Below are 27,463 nucleotides of genomic sequence, written 5' to 3' on the forward strand. Positions count from 1 at the left end.
TGTGGCCCTTAGTCATTTGCAGGAATGTAGGATATCCTCATAGATTGTTTGGGTCAGCATAGTTTGAAGCTGCTCTGTTGATGTCCGGAAAGCACTGACTAAGCCTCCCTTTGCAGGATGCAGAATGCATGATGCATGATGAAGGCTTCAGCTGCCAGGATTAAAGCAAATTTAAATGGTTGGTTGTTATGTTTACATAAGTACATAAGTATTGCCATACTTATTGCTTCCACTTAAAGAACGTATTATGTTCAAGGTCTGCACCCTGGTTCATAAAATCATTTACAGTGATGCCCCGGTCTACATGTTAGACCTCATAGACCTGCCACCCAGGAACACTAAAAGATCAGCACGCACATTCCTGAATCTACACTTCCCCAGCTGCAAAGGACTAAAATACAAATTAACACATGCATCTAGCTTTTCCTACATAAGTACGCAGCTATGGAATGCATTACCACTTGACATGAAAAAAATGAGCGACTTAACCAACTTTTGGAAATTACTGAAGACTTACCTTTTCAACAAGGCATACTGTATCGACCCATTTTTTAAACTTTAACATATTATATGAACTGTAACGCATTACCACTGTATCTATTATTCCAAATTTGATCTCTTTATACCCGTTTGCTTAATTCTTCTATATCACTTATGTTCTTTATGTAATACCACTTGTATCTTTCACTCTGGAATGGCAATCACCATGACGGATCAATGTAAGCTACATTGAGCCTGCAAATAGGTGGGAAAATGTGGGATAAAAATGCAACAAATAAATACTGGGAAAGACCAAAGGTCCATCAAGCCCAGCATCCTGTTTCCAACAGTGGCCAATCCAGGTCACAAATACCTGGCAAGATCCCCAAAAAGTACAAAACATTTTATACTGCTTATCCCAGAAACAGTGGATTTTCCCCAAGTCCATTTAATAATGGTCTATGGACTTTTCCTTTAGGAAGCCGTCCAAACCTTTTTAAACTCAGCTAAGCTAATCGCCTTTAGCACATTCTCTGGCAACGAATTCCAGAGTTTAATTACACATTGACTGAAGAAAATGTTTTTCTGATTCGTTTTAAATTTACTACATTGTACCTTCATCGCATACCCCCTAGTCCTAGTATTTTTGGAAAGCATAAACAGATGCTTCACACCTACCCGTTCAACTCCACTCATTGTTTTATAGACCTCTATCATATCTCCCCTCAGCTGCCTTTTCTCCAAGCTGAAGAGCCCTAGCCACTTTAGCCTTTCCTCATAGGGAAGTCGTCCCATCCCCTTTATCATTTTCGTTGCCCTTCTCTGCACCTTTTCTAATTCCACTATATCTTTTTGGAGATGCAGCGACCAGAATTGAACACAATATTCGAGGTGCAGTCACACCATAGAGCGATACAAAGGCATTATAACATCCTCATTTTTGTTTTGTTTGTTACATTTGTACCCTGCGCTTTCCCACTCATGGCAGGCTCAATGCGGCTTACATGGGGCAATGGAGGGTTAAGTGACTTGCCCAGAGTCACAAGGAGCTGCCTGTGCCGGGAATCGAACTCAGTTCCTCAGTTCCCCAGGACCAAAGTCCACCACCCTAACCACTAGGCCACTCCTCCACTCCTTTGCCATTCCTTTCCTAATAATACATTACATTCTATTTGCTTTCTTAGCCACAGCAGCACACTGAGCTGAAATTGGGTGGCGGAGCAGGTGGGGGGGAAGAGGGGGTGGTGATTGGGAGGAGAGGATAGGGGAGGAGAGGATAGGGGAGGGCAGACTTGTACGGTCTGTACCAGAGCCGGTGATGGGAGGTGGGACTGGTGGTTGGGAGGCGGGAAATACTGCTGGGCAGACTTATATGGTCTGTGCCCTGAAAAGGACAGGTACAAATTCAAGGTAAGGTATACACATATGAGTTTGTCTTGGGCAGACTGGATGGACCATGTAGGTCTTTTTCTGCCGTCATCTACTATGTTATGTTACTATGTTTCAACGTATCATCAACGACGACACCTAGATCCCTTTCTTGTTCCGTGACTCCTAATGTGGAACCTTGCATGACGTAGCTATATATATAGCTTAATGATTAATTTGTAAATTACAGGGTTATTTGAATAAGGCAAACCTAATTAAAGGTCACTGTGGCACTAGTGTTAAATTAGATTACTGTAATGTCATTTATATTTGCCTAATAGCAGCCTTAAGATTGCAGATGAATTAACAAGAATAGCCATACTGGGTCAGACCAAAGGTCCATTGAGCCCATTATCCTGCTTTCAACTTTTTCCAGTCTAGCTCTGGAACTCTTTGCCAGAGGATATGGTAACAGTGGTTAGCGTACCTGGGTTTAAAAAAAGGTCACAAGTACCTGGCAGAATCCAAAGAAGTAGCAGGATTCCAAGTTATCGAGACTACAAAGTGACAGAAGGGCCATGGAAGGTACCTTACGAATTCAGCTGGATAGTGGACAGCTACTGTGTCCAGAGAGGGGTAGTTTGTGTAGTGCCCGGAATTAGGTCATTCAAGGTGAGATTAAGGGCTCCTCTTAGGCTTAGGTCAGGATGGGATTTAAAGGACCCTTTTACTAAATGTAAGAGCCAGTGGCCCATAGTTATAAAATAGGACATTCAGCATTAGTAAAAGGACCCTTAAGTAACCATTTATCTGATTTGTAAATAGTCACTTGATGTTCTGTTTGCCTTCTCTCCTTTCCTGTCTTACATTCTTCCCTTTCTGGTCACTTTACATTTGCATTACATAGTGCAAGCTGTCAGCTCTTCAGATCTGGGAATCAGCAGACGATCCTCTCTGCCTGTGACAGGGCACAGAATATGGAACACTTTCCTGACTCTTCTGTGATGATTTTCCAAAGGGCCCTAAGTAAAGCTTGAGTCCTATGCAATTCCCCCCCCCCCCCCCCCAGATTTTGATAATAAATTATCACAAAAACAAATTTAAAAAAAGCATTAGCGGACATCATTCTGTTCAATCTTTAACTTTATATATATAGAGAAAGCATGAGACTGATTTCCAAATGCCATTTATCCAGGTAATGGAGCTGTTTGAAAAGTGGTGTGGTAAAATTATAGACTTGATAGAGTTTGAAGTTTCTACTGTTGCCAGGACCTCTGGCTTTCCTTAGACTACAGCCAACCTCCAAGTTTGCCTAATGGTTAAGCCAGCCCTTAGGAGGGGAGGGGAGGGGGTCCTTTTCGAAATACTTTGCAAGCAAGAGCAGACGTGTTGAAATCTCTGCTCAGGGTAAAGACTGACTAAGAAGAGAAGTAAAGGAGGGGTGAAGGGGAAACCTGTTAACAGCCCAGGAGGCAGACACAAGGAGCCAGACTGGGCGGACCCAGTGAGCCTTTCCTGCCAATATCTGGGTCTCTGAACTGTGAGAAACCACTGGGAACTTTGAAGATGTTCAATAAGTAGCAGCAGCTCTTGAGAATCAGTGAAATGGTGTTTGTTGGAAAGCTTAAAAGTGAAAGCTTTCCCAGAAATGTTATAATGGTAATAGGTTCCAAAACAGCTTGGAAAAGAGATGGATGAGGGGAGGTATGATTGAGGTCTACAAAATCCTGAGTGGTGTAGAATGAGTAGAAGCGAATCGATTTTTTACTGCTTCCAAAAGAACAAAGAATAGGGGACACTCGAGGAAGTTATATGGAAATACTTTTAAAACAAATAGGAGGAAATATTTTTTCACTCAACCAATAGTTAAGCTCTGGAACTCTTTGCCAGAGGATATGGTAACAGTGGTTAGCGTACCTGGGTTTTAAAAAAGGTTTGGACAAGTTCCTGGAGGTAAAGTTCATAGTCTGCTATTGAGACAGACATGGGAAGCAACTGCTTGCCCTGGGATTTGGAGTATGGAGTGTTGCTACGATTTGGGTTTCTGCCAGGTACTTACTTTTGACCTGGCTTGGCCATTGTTTGGAAAACAGGATACTGACCCAGTATATGGCTACTCTTATGTTCTTATGTAACTGGAAGGGGGTTATAAGTGCAACTGGTAGCTGCTTTACCCCAGAGAGGAGGTGGGTACACATGCATGTGCCTGGAGTACACTGCAGGGCCTGAATACAAATGTGAGTGCCTGGTGCACATGCCTCCCTGTGGCTGTGTTGGAACTTTGCTGATCTCCCCCTTGTTAGGTGTTGGGAATGCTGCTTGTGCTGTGCCCCTCCCAGGCCTGCATTCACTGGAGCAGGCCGGTGTCCTTTTACACTCCTTATATAGCATTGAGATGGAGACTGGGCTCTGGTGCAGGCAGAGCCTGCTTGCAAACCGCAGGCGTTGGCTGACGGAAGAGCTGATGCAGCTTCCCCTGGAATTCGGATCCAGCTGTGCTTTTTGCAGACGGGCTTGAATTATTCAAGGCAGAGGGGGAGCTGAGCTGGGTGAGATGATTGTCCAGTGCTGGGTGCTTCGGACCATGCGATAATGCCAGTCGGGGTCTGTGGTGTGGGTGGGCACTTGCATGTTTGCCAGTGGTGTGGCTGGTAGCACTGCAAGTTGGCAGTGTCTGCTGCTCATCACTGGTGCTCTGTCTGCATCGGCTCATTTGGTTATGGGGTGTCTTCAGAAAGCTCCGGGGCTGTAATTATGTGCGTTGTGAAAAGCAGCAGGAATACAAAGGCAAGTGAATGCAAATGGTGTAGTTTAGTTGGGCTTCACTCTACGGCAATTACATACATCATTGAACTCCAGTATGAAGCCCTGAAGTAGCAGCTTTGTAACATGAAGAGGAAATGAAGGTTTCTGTCTGGCTTCCTGTACCACTGACTAACTCGTTCTCTCTCCTTTCTTAGGTGATGAGTAATATGAGTGTCTTCAAGGTGACCCTTGAGGGGCCTGCGCCCTGGGGCTTCCGACTACAGGGGGGGAAAGACTTCAGTATGCCCCTGTCCATCTCCCGGGTAAGTGACTGTGCAATAAGGAGACCTTGCCTGAGCCCCACCAGCTGCCTGAGGGCCTGAAGCAGAGAAGAAGTTTGAACAGCATTTGTGCTCCGTGCTTGTATAAGAAGTAAGGAGCACTTGGGCAGCCAGCTTCTCCCTCCTTCTTTATACCCTTTGTGGCTAAAATATATCAGTTTTTGTACTTGGTAGTATAGGCATCTCTTTGTTCTTCTTTCACTCCCTAGAGAATGACAGGAGGGGAGGGTCTGGATTTAGGAGGGAGTAAATCTTCCTTCTGCTCCAGTCTCACCCCTCCCTTCTGTTTTCTGCAGGCTGCTGCCTAGGAAGGGAGGACTGGACAGGGCACTGGCTAATAGAGCTGTGTCACCAGCCCTGCATGCTGGGTGCAAGGACAGTGCTGCATCCTAGTGACTGCTCTTACTGTTAAAGATCACAGGATACAGGGTACTCATCACCCTCATTAGCACTCTGCTCCTGTTTTTCTCATTTAAGCACTTTGGAGTTTTTCACATGGAAAAGGGGTTTGACAACATAAGTGACTGAATATGCATGTATAAGTTTGTGTACCAGAAAACAGACTGCACACATATATATGTTGGAATAATGGGTCTGGAATTGCTCACCTCCTCCTTAAGTATATCAGCATCGCTGTACAGGGACAGACCATCAAACCCAGAATCCTGTTTCCAACAGCAGCCCATCCAGGTCACACATACATGGCAAGATCTCAAAAGAGGCAGATTTTATGCTACTTATCCTATAAATCAGCAGAGGATTTTCCCAAGTCATAAGTGTTGACAGACCGAAGATCCATCAAGTCCAGTATCCTGTTTCCAACAGTGGCCAATTCAGGTTACAAGTATCTGGTAAGATCCCAAAACATTACAATACTTTTTATGCTGCTTATCCTGTTAATATAACAAACAAAATACACAGAGTGTATAAATGACAATGCATTGTCATTTATACACTCTGTGAATTTTGTTTGTTATTTTAACATATGAGACAGAGTGACGGTCTCAACTATTTTTTGAGTTATCCTGTTAATAAGCAGTGGATTTTCCCCAAGTCCAGCTTAATAATGGCTTATGGACTTTTCTTTTAGGGGTCCTTTCACGAAGCTGCGGCAAAAGGGGGCGCACACCGAGGCTCCCTTTTACCGCAGTGGGTAAAAGGCAGGTCTTTGTTTTTTTTTTAAAGAAATGGCCATGCAGTAAGGACTCTCGTTCTAACCCGGCGGTAACTGGGCAGCATGCTGCACTGCCCGATTACCACTGGGTACACACTGATGCTACAAAAATTGAAATATTTTTGCAACTCTGGAAATGGTGCACGCTGGGGGAGGGAACTACTGCTGGGCTGCTGCATTGAGTGAAGTATTTTCTCCGATTTCTTTTAAATTTACTACTTTGTAGCTTCATTGTATGCCCCCTAATCCTAGTATTTTTGGAAAGAGTAAACAAGCAATTCATGTACACCCGTTGCACTCCACTCAGTATTTTATAGACTTCTATCATATCTCCCCTCAGCTGTCTTTTCTCTAAGCTGAATAGCCCTAGCCACTGTAGCCTTTCCTCATAGGGAAGTCGTCCTATCCCCTTTATCATTTTTGTCGCCCTTCTCTGTATCTTTTTAAATTCCACTATATCTTTTTTGAGATGCGGTGACCAGAATTGCACACAGTATTCAAGGTGCAGTCGCACCATGGAGTGATACAAAGGCATTATAACGTCCTAATTTTTGTTTTCCATTCCTTTCCTAATAATACCTAACATTCTATTCACTTTCTTAGCCACCGCTGCACACTGAGCAGAGAGTTTCAACATATCATCAATGATTACACCTAGATCCCTTTCCTAGTCGGTGACTCCTAATGTGAAACTTTGCATCATGTAACTATAGTTCGGATTCCTAGGTGAAAATCGAAGCAAAGAATTAATTTCATCTCTCCACTATGTCCTTGTGTTCCCTGAGTGACTCCTTTACCCCTCAGTCATCTAGCGATTCTTTTACCGGCTTCTTGCTTTTAATATACCTTAAAAAGTTTTTACTGTGTGTTTTTGCTTCCAACACAATCTTTTTTTTTTCAAAGTCTCTCTTTGCCTTCCTTATCAGCAGTTTGCATTTGACTTGCCATTCCTTATGCTGTTTCCTATTATTTTCAGTCAGTCATTTTCTGAAGGATTTTCTTTTAGCTCTAATAGCTTCCTTCACCTCACTTTTTAACTATGCTTGCTGTCGTTTGGTCTTCCTTCCTCCTTTTTTAATACATGGAATATATCTGGTCTGAGCTTCCAGGATAGCATTTTTGAATAGCATCCACGTCTGATGTAAATTTTTGATCTTTGCAGCTGCTCCTCTTAAGTTTTATTTTTTTAACCGTTCTTCTCATTTTATCATAGTCTCCTTTTTGAAAGTTAAATGCTAATGTATTGGATTTCCTGTGTATACTTACTCCAGAGCTTGTTTCAAATCTGATCATGTTATGATCCCTGTTGTCAAACGGCCCCAGCACCATTACCTCCTTCACTAGATCATGCGCTTCACTAAGGACTAGGTCTAGAATTGTTCCCTCTTTTGTTGGTTCCTGAACCAGCTGCTTCATAAAGCAGTCCTTGATTTCATCAACAAATTTTACCTCTCTGTCATGCCCTGATGTTATTTATTTATTTATTGCATTTGTATCCCACATTTTCCCACCTATTTGCGGGCTCAGTGTGGCTTACAATACATTGTGAATAATGGAAATACAATTTGTTACAGTGCGATTATGGGTTACATTGTGAGGAGTTTTGGGAAGACAAGGTCAAAGTCAAAACATCATTTGGGGAATAGAACAATGGAATGTAACAATGGGGAAATGATAAGGCGATAGAACAATAGCAGGAGAACATAGGGTATAATAATTTTTTATCTGTGGGTAGAGTTTTAAGTGTGGTGAAAATACGGGGGAAGAGAATTCTGAAGAGAGTGTATTGGTGCATTTCTATTAGTGTGTATGGTCTTCATGTGTTTTGATCCTTGCATTTACCCACTCAATATCGGGGTAATTGAAATCACCCACTATTACAGTGTTTCCCAGTTTGTTAGCCTCCCTGATTTCTGATAATATTTCTGCATGTCTCTGTTCATCCTGGCCAGGTGGACAGTAGTCACAGAATGAGTAGTGTAGCAAGTGGGGTTCTTCCAAAAGCAAGAGGAGGACAAAAGGAAGATGCAAAAATTTGTTTCACCAAATGTGTCATCAAGGCTTTAACTAAACAAAAAATAAAATAGCATAGAAGAAGCCTAATTCCATTTGGTGAAATGAAGCGACTGGGTCTGGTTTGACGAAAGCTTCCATCGATAAGAGATTTAAAACGGAAGCTGAAAAAGGTGCTGTAACGCCATATTATGACAACAATGGACAATAACTTATAAGTTTATCACTCCTACTGAAGGAATTGATGAGTATTGGACTCTTATATGGACAAGCATGTTATAAAACCAAACTGTTTAAAAAGGCATACCCTACCAATCCAACGTAAATGCCTGACCTTGGCCACACATCAAAACTAAAGCATGTAATGGGCATAACACAACTCTTCCGCTTTACGATTCCTAATGTGGCTGTACCACATGAACTTTATCTTACCACAACATCACATTGTATTTGTTCACACCGAAGTCGATAAACGCCTCTCCGGTACTATGTAAGCCACATTGAGCCTACAAATAGGTGGGAAAATGTGGGATACAAATGTAACAAATAAGTAAATAAGAAACTTGGTACTTTGGATAACCTAGTTATCATTGATGGTTATAGAATTTGCAGTCATTGTTTACAACAGTGTTCATGTAAATTGTGGGTAGTTTACAAATGTGGTTCATTTATGTAAAAGTGGAAGTTGCAGAAGAAACTCTTTCAGCGATACAGTGAATGCAGTTTGCATTTGTATACACATCATTATGTCAGGAGAATGAGGGTGAGGTTATTTTAATATTAGTAAGGAGTGTGAATGAAAGTGTGAGTGAGTATGAGTTTATATGGTATAATTAGTTAGGGGAAGTACAATTCGATCCAACAACTAGCGGATTTGTTTTGTAGTAAATTAATAAAGATGAATAAGAAAATAGTTTATCTAGTTACTTTATTTGGGATGCTTATTCATTAGGGATATCCTGAAACCTGGACTGGCTGGTGGTCTCCAGGACAGGTTTGACAACCACTTCGCTATACTGTGCACGTCTGGTCACAGTCACCCCATACTCAGCCCTTGTTTGGGTCTTGAAAAGAGCACAGTGCACCCAGAACAGATACAGTCAAGACTGGGGTTTCTTGTATAGGGAGAGGCTGAGAAAATAAGGACATGCCAGCTTGGAAAAGATGTAATGGGGCTGGGGGGGGGGGGGGGGGAGATGTCTAAATCAAGAAGGAAAGACTGAACTTCTGTTTCACAGCCCCAATGATGCTAAGTTACCCTGAGGAACTCATTGTCACAGGTAAAGTGGCTCAGAGGGATGGAAAATGTGATAATAGTCTGTGACTGATGAAACATCTGGGTTCAAAGTCTCCCTAAACCAGTCAGTAGGAGATAGAGAACTGTGTATGTATCGTGCTTCTGACACACTTCCTGTGTAAGCACCTGCTGCTTCCTGCTGCCAGACCGGACATTGGGCAGTTCTTATCTATGTGTGAGGAAGGGGGTCTTGGAGGGGGGAGTTGGAGGTGCCATTTAAAATAAACTCTTTTTGTTTGCGCAGTGTGTCTTAGTGGCAGAAGAACTGCCAAGGAGACAGTTAAGTTGAAGCCTGACAATACCAACTTCTGTGGCTCTGTGTCCTCTTCCTAAATCCTGTAGGAATGTAGACTTTCTGGTCTGCTGGAGTTTTTCTTACTCTGGTAAATGTTCTATCAGGGAGGGGCTCTAGTTCCTGGTTATGGGCTTCATAGGACTGATAAGCCTCACAATTAAATAAAATAGCCTTTCATTTGCTGTTGCACAGGAATTTCAGATATTAAGTACAACAGTTCTTTTTGTTGGCGGTTGGGGGATGGATGAATCATAGAATCCAGGGATTTAGAGGTCTTCACAGTGTGATACTGTGCCACATATGGGTGTGATGGTTGCCTGTACTTACAGTGAGAATGAAGCTATAGATCCGTGATGGTGAACCTATGACACGCGTGTCAGCACTGACATGCGTAGCTATTTCGAGAAGTACGGGGCCGCATGCCGAGAAGGACGTTTCATCCTCGGCTCCTGCACGGCCATTAGGGGATCTTTGACCTCACTTCCGGCCGGTGGAGCAGAGAGCAGCGGAATGCCGTGGGGGTCGCATCTCTGGGGGCCCTGTGATTGCCATTGCCAGCAACCACATAACCACAGCAACCATCATCCAATCTACTGTTCTGGGGTGTCATGGATTTCTAATTGACCATCATTACTGAGATAGCTGAGGGGGAGGCTGGGAGAGGCGAGGGCCTGTGCTATGGATGCCATTTCCCGCCATTAAAAATAGCGGCAGCCATCTTAATTTACATAAGGAACACCATATTGCAGCATAGTGCAGACTCCATTTCACCACTATTACTGTTGTGCATCCTTATTAACCCCTATTTCTGTTTATTAACCCTGCCCTTTCCTAAAAGACAGTTACATGTGCCATCTTATGGTCAGTTAGGTTAACCCCTAATTGCCTGCAGGGCTAACAGGCTATCTATAATTCTATCTTCTGTCACTGCCCCCCTGAGTTAGAACCCAAAAAATAAAAACCAAGGCTAAGTAAAGGAAGTGGTAGTAGCAGTAGCCGACCCTTTCAAGAGACATGGACCGAGATGTATGGCATTTTAGAAAAGAAATGGCAGATCATTTTGCATTCTATGTACTGAAACGGTAGTAAGCAGAACGTGGAATATAAATAGACATTTTGAAACTAATCATTCCCAGCTCTTGAAAAAAAGTGAGGATGAAAGGAAGGAATACATTTCCAGGCAGCTACACTTTTATAAGAGCTAATCTAATTCCATCCTTATATTTGTAAAAGGTTCTACAAATTTAACATCTGCAAGTTTGAGCATTGCTCACTCCATAGCTCTGCATGGAAAAGCACTCAGTGAGGGAGAATTTATTAAAGAAACTCTCCTAAGATGTGCACCAGTTCTATTTCACGATATGCAGAATAAAGATGCAATTATTAAGAGAATATCTGAGTTACCACTCAGTAGAAATATCATAAAAGACCGAATAATGAGACTGAACACAAACGTACAACATCAATTAAAGAGAGACATAAGTAATTGTAAATATTTTTCGATCTCTCTTGATGAAACTACTGATGTCACATCACATGCTCAGTTGGCCATTATTGGTCGATATTCTGATGGTCTCACAATGAGAGAAGAGTTGATAGTTAGTATCCGTGCCAACAAGTACATCAGGAAGCAAAATATGTAAGGTTGTTATACAAACATTCCGTAACCTAAGCATTGATATCTCTAAAGTTGTGTCAGTGACGACAGATGGGGCACCAAACATGGTGGGGAAAAAAGTCGGATTTGTCAAATTGTTTAAGGAAGCTGTTGGACATCCGATTGTGCCTTTTCATTGTATTATCCATCAGGAGGCTTTATGTGCCAAGGCAGGATTCACCGACTTAAACGACTTAATGTCAGTTGTTACAAAAATAGTTAATTTAATAGCTGCTCGCCCCCTTCACAAGCGAGAATTTTCTGCACTTTTACTGGAGGTTGATTCCACATACAGTGGACTGCTGATGTACAATAATGTAAGATGGCTGAGCCGAGGCAAAGTTCTTGAGCGCTTTATGGAGTGCTTTGAAGAAATTAAGGTATTTCTTGAGGATAAGGATCTGGGAAACTTTCCTCAGCTCAATGATGATAAGTGGGTCAACACCCTGATGTTTTTTACAGATCTCTCTGTTCCTATTAATGAACTGAACTTAAAGTTACAAGGTTTTGGCAAAAGTATTGACGTTATGTTTGGATACATAAAAGCTTTTGAAAGTAAACTTAAAATTTTCAAGCGAGATGTAGAAACTAAAACTTATAAGTATTTTCCTCGAGTAACGAAGTATTTTGAGAAGGCCAGTGCAGCTATACAAAATGAAATGGAAACCTTGCATATAAAGTACCAGCATGTTTTAGACTCGTTACTTGACCAGTTCAGTGATAGATTTAATCAATTTAGAAGCCTAGAGCAGACCATGAAAATAATTAAGTATCCTGATGTAGTAGTCTACAGTAGTTTGGAATTAAATGGTTTCCAATGGATGCAAATTGATGATTTGGAGATGCAATTTGTAGAATTTCAAGACAGCATCTGGGCTCAGGTGTTTGTCGACTTGAGGTCAAAGCTTGAGAATCTGGAAAGGTGCCGCTTGGAGAATCAAGAGGAGTGCCACTACGAACAGGAAATTTGGAGTGCCTGGAACCGATTACCAGACACTTTTAGCACCCTGAAAAATATAGCAATGGCTTTACTCACAATTTTTCCCTCTACATACTTTTGTGAGACCTTATTCTCAGCGTTAAATAATATCAAAACCAACAAAAGAAACATTGACAGATGGTTAGAAGCGCTTGCTTGGACTTGAAGTGTACAAAATACCAACCTTCAATTGAAGATTTAGCCAATGAAATTCAGCAACAAAAAAGTCACTAATAAGCAGGTTAGTTAAAGAATTCCCCCTCCCCCTCACTTATCTTAGTTCACGGCACCCCACACAAGTTAAATAATATCAAGACCAACAAAAGAAACCGACTGACAGATGAACAAAGAAGTCACTAAGCAGGTAAGTTAAATAATTAGTTTTTGGTTTATTAAATACAGTTATATATTACAATTATACATTTTTAAACTATAAATATCACGAAATTATGTTTTTTTTTCTCGAACTGACATACCACCCGAGTTATGCTCGGTTTTTTGGCGAATTTTGACACACCAAGCTCAAAAGGTTGCCCATCACTGCTATAGATGGTGGAAGACCTCTAGAGATGGGCATTACCGTTGTGCGACCCCCTCCCCTCAAGGAATGATTAGAACATCTATTTATTGTGAAGCAAGAGTGGTGGTGATTGGGCAGCATTTGTTTTAGGTAAACTCAGTGAAGGGTCCTCTCTCCTCTCCTGTATTCCAAAATGGGCAAATTGATCTCTACTTAAAAATCTTCAACCTCTGCCCTATTATGTTTGGCGAAAGGTTAAGCTGGGAAGGTGGGGAGGCTTCAGAAATGTTTAAGCCTGGCCTGTGCCTATCAGTAACAGGTGCCAGACCTCCAGGAGCAGTGACATAAAGAAAGGAAACAGTTTAAAATTGTGCAATTCAGCTCCCCCCAACTAATAACCTGATGGCTGGTGAGACCTAAAGACTAATTCATACGTAATGGAGCCTGACTCATTAAACTGTTAAATTTCTGTATGTAGACAGATCATGCACCCAAGATCTCTGCGTTTGAAATTGGTTAGTAATGACCCAGTGGATCTGAAGAGCCTTATGATTTTATGAGCACCTTATCATGATCCAATGCAATACATGACATTTTGTTTCCTATAGTCTACATAAACCTTAGTTCAACGCGGGTTATATGTGAAAAACTAGGATTTTCTAGGAGACACATACAGTGGAGATAATAGTGTCAGACTTGAGAAATCCCTCCCCCCCCCACCAGTCTACCCAGCCTAAATGGGACAGAGGCAGGGGCAGGGGTGGCAGTGTTTTGCTGGGGCAAAGACTGCTACTATAGTTTATAGCTTATTAAAATTTGCTCTACTGCTCAAGCTGACTCACAGAACTGGGCGGTTTACAATCAAATAAAAACATAGAATAACTGAAGGAAAGGAACTACAATATTCAATAGAAAAGAGGGGAGACAATCAAACCAGGTCACTCATAACTAGAAAGGGACAGACAAAAAGGAAAAGGAAGAGACCAGAGAAGAGTTTGGAAGGGGAGGGAGTACGAAGTAGGAAATAGGAAAGGAACACATGGGTAATGGTGACAATGTACGCAGACTCATAGAAAATTAAGATTCTAATAAAAAAGTCTGCTTAAAAAGCCAGGTTTTTAGTGCACTTGAAATTCTTAAAAGATGGCTTAGCCTGAAGGGAGAGAGGGAGAGTGTGTTCCAAAAGAAAGGGGCAGCAAAAAAGAAAGCATGATGGCAGGCAAATTTTAACTGGGCTGATTTAGGATTGGGAAGAACTAATCTATGGTCATTAATTGAGCAAAGGAATAGTCAGTGTGGCGAGGTAATCCAGAAGACCTACTCTATAGGCTATAAAAGTGAGAGTAAGCAATTTAAAGATAATACGCTGTTCTGTTGGAAGCCAGTGAGATTTTTGTAGTAAAGGAGAAACATGATCAGACTTATGTGTATGGAAAATGAGCTTAATGGCTGTGTTCTGGACTGACTGGAGTTGTTTTCAAAATTGAGCGAGAACAGCCTAAATATGAAATATTACAATAGTCCAAATGAGTTGTAAAAAGAGAGAACAAGAGCGTGAAATGTGGATTGGTCAAAATATCTGCAAACAGAACGTAATTGATGAAGGATGAAAAGAAAGATGAGAGTCTAGGATAACTCCTAGGTATCGAAAAGAGTCAACAGGGTGCAAGGATATTCCGAAGAGGTTAAGTGCAAAGTGAGCATCTAGGGGGCCCCTGTGCTCACTGCAGACTTTGCACGCTCTCCCTTGGGAAGCCATTTCACACACCACCACCTTATCTGTAATGCAGTAAATGACCTTTATGGTCCATTCAACCTGCCCAACAAGTAGCTTGCAGTCCTTCATGATTGCAACTGGCTTCACAATTAGGGCAGCTGGCAATTCTATAAAGACCAATTTTCTTTTGTTGCTTCCAAGTCTAACCCTTGGAGCCTAGACTATGGGCGCATGTTCTTAGGGCCTCTGGTATGGTTTATTTCAATATTCATGCTGCTGGGGGTGAAGGAATAATTCTCAGGCATTTAAAGCCAGCAGCCAGGACACCAGAGGCGGGGAGAAAATGTTGAAAAATAAAAAAATCAGACAACATAATTGCTTCCCAGACCTGGTCCTGGAGGCCCCCCAGCCAGTCAGGTTTTCATGATACCCACAATGAATGTTCATGAGAGAGGTAAATCTATCTCATGAATATTAATTGATAATATTGTCTCTAAATGGGCTTATCAAAAATATTATATCAACAAATACTATATTGAATGGATAAACCTAAAATTGTTGATTCCATCACTAAATGAATATTTGTTGTGGATATGCTAAAACCTGACTGTCCGGGGAGCCTCCAGGACCAGGTTTGGGAACCACTGATAGACTCCTAAACTTTTTGACTGGCACCCAAGTTTACTGAATATTTTTTTCTGGTTGTACAACCTACAGTCATTTTTTTTTACTTAGAGATTTTTCTCTAACTAGCCCCATATTTTTTGTGACACTGTGTTGTATTTAGATTTGTAATGACAGGAAGTGCTTTCCAAGATTATTTCATTCTTGGAGTGAGAAGTCAGTTGGAAGTTAAAATCATTAGGATGACTGCTTAGCTTGAGCAGCTGTGCTTATGGTGCTGTGGCTGCAGACAGAGCAGTTATACTTTGACATTGATGTGGCTGAGTCAGTAAACAACATAGAAGGACTAAAACCTCACAAAGATGATCAAGATCAACAAACACAGTGAGGAGATGGAGTCACCTTGTGGAGCCAACCAACATATACAGTAAAAAAAACTGCTGACACGGCCGTGTTTTGGCAGAAATACAGCCTGTGTCAGCGGTCTTGTCTTAAAACCAGCTGGTGAAAAAGGACAGCATTCACATTTAAACTGTACTCCAAAAGCTGCCTTACAATGTTGAAATAATAATAGAATGAACATGAAACGTGAAACCTCAAGAAACAGCAGGAGCGCCAGGGTATCTTCTTGCAGATATGTTAGGGGTTGATGGTGTGGTTGGAGGTATGTTATATTCTTCTTGCAGATGTGTTGGGGGTTGATGGTGTGGTTGGAGATATGTTCTTCTTGCAGATGTGTTGGGGTTGACAGTATGGTTGGAGGCATGTTATGTTCTTCTTGCAGGTGTGTTGGGGGTTGATGGTGTGGTTGGAGGTATGTTATATTCTTCTTGTAGATGTGTTGGGGGTTGATAGTGTGATTGGAGGTATGTTATATGTTTTCTTACAGATGTGTTGGGGTTGATGGTGTGATTGGGATTATGTTATATTCTTCTTGCAGATGTGTTGGGGGTTGACAGTATGGTTGGAGGTATGTTATATCACCACTGAATCAGTTACACACGCGACTCATAGGTTTGCCAACACCCACTGCAAACTAGATATATGTCCCAGTCATCTACTTAAATCCGCCCCCGGCCGCTTCACAGCAGACCTCACATCCCACCTAAACTTCATGCTACAACAAGGTCTTTTCCCAGAGGAATATGGTAACATCCTACTCACCCCAATACCAAAAGACACTAAGAAAAACACAACCGATCTCACCAATTACCGCCCAGTTGCGTCTATCCCACTAGTAGTCAAACTGATGGAAAGCTTGGTGACCAAACAGCTTACGGAATACATGGACAAGTTCTCAATACTACACGACTCACAATCTCCTGATTCCGCCCCAACTATGGTACTGAAACTGTCCTAGTCACTCTCCTGGCCAAATTCAAGCAGGAAATAGCCACAGGTAAAAGCATACTTCTCCTCCAATTCGACATGTCGAGTGCATTCGACATGGTAAACCACAGTATACTCCTTGGCCACTTCGGGATTGATGGAAATGTACTTAATTGGATCAAGGGTTTTCTAACCACCAGAACCTACCAAGTAAAATCAAACTCAAACATATCACCACCGTGGAAAGCAGCCTGCAGAGTACCTCAAGGATCACCAGTATCACCAATACTCTTCAACATAATGATGATCCCACTGGCAAGGTCCCTATCCAATCGAGGCCTCAACCCGTTCATCTATGCAGCTGATGTTACAATCTACATTCCCTTCAGACATGACTTAACAGATATAACCAATGAAATCAATGACGGCCTGAACATCATGGACTCTTGGGCAAATTCATTCCAACTGAAACTGAACACTGAAAAAACACACTGCCTCATCCTCTCATCTCAACGTAACAAGTACAAACCCACAACCATAAACACCCCAGGACACACCCTCCCTACCTCAGACAGCCTAAAAATACTCGGCATCATAATTGATCACAACCTCACCCTTGAGAGCCAAGTAAACTCCGTAATAAAGAAAATGTTCTATTCAATGTGGAAACTTAAACGAGTAAAACCTTTCTTCCCGAGAGAAATGTTTTGAAACCTAATACAATCAATGGTCCTAAGCCATGCAGATTACTGCAACGGAATCTATGCGGGATGCAAAGAACAACTCACAAAAAAACTCCAGACGCCCAAAACACAGCAGTCAGACTGATATTTGGTAAAACACGATTTGAAAGTGCTAAACCCCTCCGAGAAAAGCTGCACTGGCTCCCAATCAAATAACGGATCATCTTCAAAATCTGCACTCTGGTCCACAAAATTATCTACGGCGTAGTCCCAGGATACATGACAGACCTCATAGATCTACCAACCAGAAACAGAATCGGATCATCACGATCATACCTAACCTACATTACCCAAATTGCAAAGGACTTAAATACAAAACAACTTACGCATCCTGCTTCTCCTACATAAGCGCATAACTATGGAATGGACTCCCAAAAGCTGTGAAAACAATCCATGATGACCTAAACTTCAGGAAATCACTAAAAACCATCCTCTTCAAAAAGGCTTACCCCACCGATGCACCGTAAATCCCCACACCCAGCAACACAGCATAACCAATGATCGTACTGGACAATATACAATCTTTATTCCCTTCAACCCTCATGGTGCCTGATACACACCTACCTCATTCGACCACAACATAACCTTGTATTTGTTATCAACCGACTTGGCGAACGCCTTTACGGTACTATCCAGCTTATAATTGAAAGAGAAAAATGCCTATATTTCGACCCAAATCGGGAGATGGGCGTTTGTCTCGCAAAGGCGCCCAAATCGGTATAATCGAAAGCCGATTTTGGGTGTTTCCAACTGCACTCCGTCGCGGAAACGAATAAAGTTGACGGGGGCGTGTCGGAGGCGGGACTGGGGCGTGGTTATCAGCCGAGGAGAGATGGGCATCTGTAGCTGATAATCAGAAAAAAAGGCGTTTTTACCGCGATTTTGGGTCACTTTTTTGGGACCCTTTTTTTCATGAACAAGTCCCAAAAAAGTGCCCCAACTGCCCAGATGACCACTGGAGGGAATCGGGGATGACGTCCCCAGACTCCCCCAGTGGTCACTAACCCCCTCCCACCAAAAAACCCCCCACTTTAAAAACTTTTTTCCCAGCCTGTATGCCAGCCTCAAATGCCGTACCCACCTCCATGACAGCAGAATGTGTTCGATCCTCTCACAGCCTTTCCCTGGGTCAGATGTGGCTCTTGGGTACACTACAGGGTTACATCAGCATTGCATTGTGGTGGGTGTAGGGTATTGGGCTCCGTGATTTCATTAGCTTGTGTTACAGTCTCACGATGTTGGTAGTTGGTAGGCTCTTCTCCCATGGTGCTTTTCCCCCTGACTACTGGGTCAGAGTGTGCCCTGTTGTGTTTCCTGTTGTAGTCCATACGGTAGTGGCCATTTTTGTAAGCCAGTTTTAGTTCCCTTTCTTGTGTTAGCCACGTTAGAGAACTTAGTTCTTACCTTGAATGTGGCTGAAAGAGGGCATTGTACAGCATTCTGGCAGCTCTGACCTACTGCTAATCTCAGTACCAGGGAGACTCGTTGCCAGTGGGGCACAACCTCTGATCTGCAGTTAACTGTGAGTAAGCGTGCTTATTCCAATAAAGGACGTTTTCGGAGAGATTAGTCTTCAGGTGTCAACTGGTGTGCCAATGTTATACAGCAGCAACAAGTCCTAGAGGCTTGCGTGTATGCAGGTCCCTGGAGCACTTTTAGTGGGTACCGCAGTGCACTTCAGCCAGGTGGACCCAGGCCCATCCCCCCCCTACCTGTAACACTTGTGCTGGTAAATGGGAGGCCTCCAAAACCCACTGTACCCACATGTAGGTGCCCCCTTCACCCCTAAGAGCTATGGTAGTGTTGTACATTTGTGGGTAGTGGGTTTTGGGGGAGGGGGGTTGGGAGCTCAGCACCCATGGTAAGGGAGCTATGCATGTGGGAGCTTTTTCTGAAGTCCACCGCACTGACCTAGGGTGCCCAGTTGGTGTCCTGGCATATCAGGGGGGCGAGTGTACTACGAATCGTGGCCCCTCCCACGACCAAATGGCTTGGATTAGGATGTTTTTGAGCTGGGCGTTTTAGTTTCCATTATCGCTAAAAAAAAACAAACGCCCAGCTCAAAAACATCCATTTTTTCAAAAATACGGTTCGGCCCGCCCCTTCACGGACCCATTCTCGGAGATAAACACCCATGGAGATATGCGTTTGCGTTCGATTATGCCCCTCCACATAAACCACATTGAGCCTGCAAGTAGGTGGGAAAATGTGGGGTACAAATGTAACAAATAAATAAATATTCTTCTTGCAGATATGTTGGGGGTTGATGGTGTGGTTGGGGTTATGTTATATTCTTCTTGCAGATGTGTTGGGGGTTGATGGTGTGGTTGGAGGTTTGTTATATTGTTCTTGCAGATGTGTTGGGGGTTGATGGTATGGTTGGGATTATTTTATATTCTTCTTGCAGATGTGTGGGGGGTTGATGGTGTTGGAGGTATGTTATATTTTTCTTGCAGATGTGTTGGGGTTGATGGTGTGATTGGGGTTATGTTATATTCCTCTTGCAGATGTGTTGGGGTTGATGGTGTGGTTGGAGGTATGTTATATTTTTCTTGCAGATGTGTTGGGGGTTGATGGCATGGTTGGAGGTATGTTATATTCTCTTTGGAGATGTGTTGGGGGTTGATGGTATGGTTGGAGGTATGTTATATTCGTCTTGCAGATGTGTTGGGGGTTGAAATATTCTCTTTGCAGATGTGTTGGAGGTTGATGATATGGTTGGAGGTAGGTATGTTATATTCTTCTTGCAGATACGTTAGGGGTTGATGGCATGGTTGGAGGTATGTTATATTTGTCTTCCAGATGTGGTGGGGGGGTTGATATATTCTCCTTGCAGATGTGTTGGGGGTTGATGGTGTGGTTGGAGGTATGCTATATTCTTCTTGCAGATGTGTTGGGGGTTGATGGTATGGTTGGAGGTATGTTATATTCTCCTTGCAGATGTGTTGGGGGTTGATGGTATGATTGGAGGAATGTTATATTTTTCTTGCAGATGTGTTGGGGGTTGATATATTCTTCTTGCAGATGTGTTGGGAGGAGATGCGGCTTGATGGTATGGTTGGAGGCATGCTGTTCTAATTCACTCATTCTTTTCTTTTTGCAGTTGAGCCCCGGTGGGAAGGCAACGCAGGCAGGTGTGGCTGTGGGTGACTGGGTACTGAGTATTGATGGAGAGAACGCTACAACAATGACACACATTGAGGCTCAGAATAAGATCCGGAGCTGCAGTGATAAACTTGCCCTCAGCCTAAGCAGGTGAAGTTTGCTGATACAGGAGTTTAGGGAAGATGGTTGGAATAAGGAGGGTGCAGTGATTTTGTTTTTGCTGGGGAGGAGGAGGGTTCTTTCCATTTGTGGGTATTCAGGCACTAGCTGGGACACCCAGAATTTAATATCTTCCATCTTTGGAGCCAAGAACAGAGGCTGTGATTTGCTCTGATATAATTTAAAGTGGTCACACTACAGGAATTTTGGAGAGGCAAAGATTCAGCTAGGCACTGCCTTTCAGACATGAAACAGCTGTTAGCTTTTGCCATTAAGATAGGGGGAAGAGGGTTATCCAAACCTTTTTTGTTCAATAAACCTAGCTATATCACTGCTCTTGACATCTACCAGCTCACACATGCAGGATCACCAAAATTCGTCCCTTCCTATCTGAGCACACTACCAAAACCCTTATCTACATTATTATCACCTCACGCTTAGACTACTGCAATTTGCTTCTCACAGGTCTCCCACTAAGCCATCTCTCTCCCCTTCAGTCTGTTCAAAATTCTGCTGCATGACTTTTATTCCACCAGTGTTGCTATGCTCATATTAGCCCTCTCCTTAAGTCACTTCATTGGCTCCCTATCCATTTCCGCATTGTTCAAACTCCTCTTATTGACTTACAAGTGCATTTACTCCGCAGCTTCCTCACTACCTCTCCACTCTTATCTCTTCCTACGCTCCTCCCCAAGAACTCCGCTCATCAGGTACATTTCTCTGATCTGTACCCTTCTCCTCCACTGCCAGCTCCAGACTCCTTTCCTTTCATCTTGCTGCACCATACTCCTGGAATAGACTTCCTGCATCAATATGTCAAGCCATATCTATGGCCATATTCAAATCTGGGCTAAATCTTTTTGAGGCTGCTTTTAACTTCTAATTCCTATTCACCTATTCAGTACCCATGTCTGTAAGTAACTCCCTTATCCCTTATTTGTCCTATTTGTCTGTCTTGATTAGATGAGCAGAGACTGTCTCTTACATATTTTGTGTACAGCACTGCATATGTCTAGTAGAGCTATAGAAATGATAAGTAATAGTAGTAAAGCATGGACTGTCTCTTACATGTTTAGTGTACAGAGCTACATATGTCTACTAGTGCTATAGAAATGAAGTAGTAGTATTAGTAGGAAGCATGTAAGCTGTAAACCATTCCATCAAACCTAATGGCTCCAAGGAGTACACATCAGGAGGACAATACACCACACAAAAAGATCAACTAGCCACATCCATTACTATTCCTTCATCTCCTTCCCCCAGCTGTGTCTGAATCTTCCAGTTCCATAATTCTAATTTACCTAAATTCACTACCCCTTCCCATTCTACCTACCCTTGGTTGAAGGAGAAAGACTTATGTAGTTAAAAAGGAGAAGGTCTGCATCCACCTGCCACGATTCTACTGTCCTACAAAAATATATCTGAATTTTAATTATACTATCCTGCACAATCTCCCATTTATGTTTAATTGATTGTGTATTACAATATAACAGACTTACCTCCTTCCCACTTCCCACTAGGGAGATGGCTTCTAAAGATTAAGACCAATCGTAATTAAATCCCGATGTTCTCAATGGACTTAGTTTTCTCAATTTTCCAATTTTTTTATTTAGTATATTTTTGTATATTTTTTCAAGGAGAAGAACTCAGTGGCTTTAATGACCCTAAATTAGGCACATTAAAAAGCCTCACAATAAAACCCCCCAATACTACAATATTATTTCACATCATACTGTTCTTCTTTATTTATCCAATTCTTATTTTTTATATTATTTTCTTTTAAAGATTTTCTTTAAAAAAGCACTTTGCATTTATCATTTAAAGCAAAAAAAAAAAAAAAAAATCACTTATCTTTCTAAGCTCACAAGGCTCAGAGTTCTAAAGATTAAGAACAGCATTAATCAAACCTTCTCACTGAATTCCCTGTGGATCCCCAAATTTTTCTACCCATTTCTTCAGTGTCCCATCTCAACAGGAATACCTTTCTCCTGCTATGAACAGTACCCATAGCTACATGCATAATCCTAAAACAGACCACCCTCTGATAGAAAGCAAAAATTATTTATTTATTTATTAGGATTTATTTACCACCCTTTTGAAGGAACTCACTCAAGGCAGTGTACAGCAAGAATAAATCAAACATAAGCAATAGACAATTACAGCAGTAAAAATATTCAAAACATATTTAATGGAAAGGACCATGTGCCACATTGCAGAGGACCTTTGCATAATACGGTATCCCCCCCCTTGTTAACAGTCAGAAATCTAGGCTCTACCTTCACCAAAGCACCTATATTTGGATTTAGCTCACAAAAAGTTCACTATCTAAGTTTATAACTGAGAATCAGGTGAGTTGTCCAAGATTAGATTTCACTATATCCAACATCACGGCACTGCAAAACATCACTTGAATCCAAACCATTTTCAATGCTATAATTCAGCAAATCCATTTTGTCTGTCACCTTTGTCTCTAGCAGACCCATCCCCCCCAAGACAAGCCCGTTCACCCCCACCAGACAACCTGCTCCCCAGGATTCAGACAACCACCACCAGGCATGAGACACATGCAGCTCCCATCCACCGCCATCCCCTGGCCTTGCATTAAAACCAGAAAATCCCTCCCACAGAAGACTAAGGATCCAATACACAAAAAATACGGGCCAGTCTGCTAATGTATTTAAATAAGCAGATTAGTATGCAAATGTGCATTCTGAGCGATGCACAGCCATTTATAAGTGATGCACAAAAAGCAGCCCTTACCTTTAACAAGGAAATTTGTAAGAAATTTGTCGTAGTGCTGCCAGGGTTACCTTTGACCTGCCAGCATGGGAGGCTGAGTGCTGGGAAGTGGCGCAGAGGGGCGTGTGTTGTAGCAGGGGCGGCCGACACTGCTCCTATGCCCGCCTGCTCTCCCTCTCTCTCTCTCTCCTGCTGGAACGCCCAGTTCACGGCTTTCATGATGATGAAGAAAAAGAAGTTCAAGTTCCACGTGGCCTTCCAGCTGGACGAGCTCTCCTCTGTGCCCTTTGTGAACGGCATCCTCTTCTGCAAGATCCGCCTGCTGAGCTCGTGCAACTGGGAGCCGGGAACTGATGAATCCAGTCTCTAACCTGAATAGCTGCCGACATGGTCGAGTGAGAGGAAGCGCTGGGAAGTGCAGGAGGTGAACAGGCTTCTGGTATCGGCAACTGATGTCTTCAAGCAGCCAACCCAATCCAACCTGGACCTGTGGCAGAGCATCAGCAGAGCACTGGTTTCCCAGTGCATCCAGGAGCAAGTGGTAGACGCGAAGCAGAAGTTCTTCTAGAGACCATAAGAACTGCCAAGCTCTTTCAGCCTTCCTCTCCCCATGGCTTGTATGAAAGTTGTGTGTAGTGAACGTGTTTTGGGCATGTGCATAGCAGCCACACTTACCAATTAACTGCTATTTATTTTGATTTTTCTCACACCTTTTTCAGTAGTAGCTTAAGGTGAGTTGCATTCAGGTACACTGGGTATGCACACGCCCTAGCCCCAGCTGCACAGTAAAAATTTGTGCAGCTCATTTGCATGTTTTTGTTGAGCATCGCTTGCTATTTCCAGCTCAGTCATTTTTACTGAGTTGGAAATAGCAAATGGTGCTTTATGGGGACTTTTGTGCATCGGCCCCTGAGTGTGGTGCAAATGCTCAATTGGCAGTCCAGACGGAGAGCGTCTCTCATCAGGAGCCTGCCCTCATGTGGACGGAACCTGCAAAACACCCTGAAAGAGCCCAAAAGGCTACAACGTCAGGTAGCACAGGAATTACACAGGGAGCACAAATAGTACCTAATTGCTAATGGACAGCACGTTGGCTTTTCCAAAAATATCAGCCCTTGCCCAGTTAAATCCTAGGGCAGAAAAGCCCCAGTAGTGCAGCCATACCCTTCAAATTCATCATCCAGAAAAGAAGGAAAACACACAAAGGCAAAATGTGTCCCTTTGGCACACAACGTGAGACGTGATGCTTCATCTGATCTATGTGTTTCATAGCATGAAGTGAGTGATGTCATCAAAGAGTGTGTAAGCAGTGAAACACTACCTGTGCTGTTGGTCACTTCTCACAGTAGGGCACAAACTGGCCTGAAGTGACCTGATGAAGGCAGGATAACTCTTGAAAGCTTGGCACAGATATATTAAGTTGATCTGATAAAGAGATCTAGCTAGCACTTGTTTGTTCACCTCATTCTCACAACTAGCATGAGACGTGTCTGTAACAATGCAGGAAGGTGAGGAATGTCTCTAGACCCTTAAACCACGTGGCACTGTTAGGATACAAAAGGAAAAGCTGAAGTACAGCAGAACACAACACCAGGAAGCTTTAGCTGGGCCTCACAGTAAGTGCATTGTTGCTTTTGGTGGAGGATTAGCCTCATGATTAGAGCAGCAGGCTGAGAACCAGGGAGTGGGCTTCAAATTCCACTGTGGCTCCTTGTGATGACCTTGGGCAAGTCACTTAATCTGGTATTGTCTCAGGCACAAACTTAGATTGTGAACCGTACAAAAACAGGATAATATTTACAGTATTTGAATGTAACCTGCCTTTAGCGACAACTCCAAAATCCCTTCCCCCTTCTATTCAATGATCCAACCACTGGTCAGTTCTGAAATTATTTTAATGCCTCTTTCAAACATCTTCCTATCTCATGAGATCTTGACCCTCTCTGAAGTTCCAGGTTCTGTAAGAACTGCTGCTAAATGTATGGCCCTATTTTCATCCAAACTCAGGAGCCTAAGCCGCGGTGAGCACCAGCGCGTACTTACCACAGGTTAAAAAGGCAACCACCGTGAGACACGCTCAGATGTGCAGCAGTAGTGTTCGAATTGGCATGCGTTTCCCACACACTAAAATAGGTTTATTTCTTTAGCATGGGGGGTGTATTTAGAGGTGAAGAGTAGATGTGCCCTGTGATAATCAGTTCATGCGTGGGCAATGGCGCAGGATTAGCACGGGAGCGTGTTCCGCCTACAAAATAGGTAAGGGCTCTGCACTAATTGGGAAACTAGTGTGTGAACATTAATGAAAAAAAAAAGAAATTGCAGCCATTTTACAGCTGCGCTAAAAGTGGCCTCTGTGCACGGGAAACCCACGCACTAAAAATAGATCAGGGCCACTTTTTAGAGCAGCTTAGTAGAAGGGCCCCTAAGTTTTCAGCTGAAAATTCATCTTAATTTAGGAGCTTGAGTTATTCCTAAATTTATGGGCCTAGTGCTGAAAATTAGTGCTAAGCTGCTTTTCCCCCTGCCTTAAATCCACCCCTGTTGCCATTACTTTTCATGCTTTTAAATGTAGGAATTTAGTGAAATTTTGAGTATAAATTTAGGAACTCAGCCCTAGTAAATTATCAAAAAGGCCAATTTAAGAGCATAACTCTCAAAGTTAGGAGTAAAAATCCTAAATTAGGAGTAGAAATCCTTTGAAAATGTGCCCTAAATAGATAATTCCACATCTGCAGCAATTTCCTCCACACAACCCCAAACCCTACAAAAGAACACACTCAGCACCAATGCAGCAAAGTTAACAATTCACACCAAGAACCTGGTAATGAAATGGATAATGGCTTATTTAGAAATGGATAAGGACATAAGCGGGGTAGTTAGAAAGGCATAGACTCCCCTCCTTTGCTTCTGGATTTTCTTGTGGTTCTAGCTTTTAGGATTCAGTGACTGAAGTTTTCCCCTCTGTTCTCTTCTCCAGAGCCTCTCATCCGATGGGGCCTTCACAGAAGGTAGGTGTCCTGTTTCTCAGTTCTACGTTACGATTCTCAGGATGTATCAGCTGTGTGGTGAAGTTCCGATGCTCAATGTAGACATGGTGTTAAAGCAACAATTGGAGAAAGGGAGGGGTTTTTTGAGAATGTAGATATATGAAAAAAGGGTTAAAATATAAGAAAGGGTAGAGATGGGAATTTTTAGGGAAGTTTGAGTGGATATTTTATTGCATTTTTTTTGTTCTTTGTAAGCTGCTTTAGCATTTATAAATACATAAGGGCAGAGTGGACTGTCGGTAAGTAGAGATCCCATGAAAATCTATAAACAGGTTTAAAATATGCTTTGTCTTGCATCTAATTGGAGTGAATAGAATTTAACACCTAATCCTACTTGAAGAGTTATCATGTGTGTGGGTAGTTTGGGTATTCACAGGGGCCAGACTTGTCCTTATCCTGAAGCCACTCAGCCTTTATCAGTGTTTGCAAGTTTAAAAGTGACCCAAAAACACTGCATCCAAAGGGTAAGAAGGTAGGGTCATGCATTTGATATACCATCTTTCTGTGGGTACAACCAAAGCAGATTCCATATTATATACAATGTCACTGACCCTAGTGGATTCACAGTCATAGAGGGTTGAGTCCATACCACCCCACCCCCAGTCACAAAGCCCATCACAGGAATTGGTGTTACCATGTGTAAGTATCCCCTGGGCCTGGCTGTGGTCATTCTTTGGATGTGCTTTGGTTCACAAGACTTTCCTTTCCCATTCTGGACCTGTGGGGAAAGAACACAGCAGCCAGACTCATCTTCAGAAAACCAAAATACGAAAGTGCAAAACCCTTACGAGAGAAGCTACACTGGCTCCCACTTAAGGAACACTTTTAAAGTATGCACACTAGTCCACAAAATTATTCATGGTGAAGCCCCAGCCTACATGTCTGACTTAATAGACTTACCACCCAGAAATGCTAAAAGATCATCTCGAACTTTCCTCAACCTCCACTTCCCTAATTGCAAAGGCATAAAGTACAAGGCGCTGCACGCATCAACCTTTTCCTACATGAGCACGCAATTCTGGAATATACTACCATGCAACTTGAAAACGATCCACGAACTAACCAACTTTCGCAAACTATTGAAGACCCATCTCTTTGACAAAATTTATTGTAAGGATTAAAACACAGGAA

General features: G+C 42.6%; 1 protein-coding gene across 5 annotated transcripts in view; it reads left to right on the top strand.

Annotated features, from left to right (window-relative positions):
* Nucleotides 1–4,216: 4,216 nt before the first annotated feature.
* The window catches only part of PDLIM7 (PDZ and LIM domain 7), a 68,309-nt gene continuing 45,062 nt past the window's right edge, over nt 4,217–27,463 (top strand). For 3 of the 5 annotated variants that reach the window (XR_003943058.1, XR_003943057.1, XM_030211287.1), the window contains exons 1-4: nt 4,462–4,635; nt 4,809–4,916; nt 20,386–20,537; nt 26,263–26,293. Coding sequence is in view for 3 of the 5 variants with exons in the window: in XM_030211287.1 (XP_030067147.1) it covers nt 4,603–4,635; nt 4,809–4,916; nt 20,386–20,537; nt 26,263–26,293 (324 nt within the window). In the remaining 2 variants the exon portion in view is untranslated. Of the gene's footprint in view, nt 4,398–4,459; nt 4,636–4,808; nt 4,917–20,385; nt 20,538–26,262; nt 26,294–27,463 lie in introns of those variants that run through there. The other 2 variants (XM_030211289.1, XM_030211288.1) reach the window with 2 other exon arrangements.

The sequence above is a fragment of the Microcaecilia unicolor genome, chromosome 8 (genome assembly GCF_901765095.1).
Source record: "Microcaecilia unicolor chromosome 8, aMicUni1.1, whole genome shotgun sequence".
In the NCBI taxonomy this organism is placed as follows: Eukaryota; Metazoa; Chordata; class Amphibia; order Gymnophiona; family Siphonopidae; genus Microcaecilia; species Microcaecilia unicolor.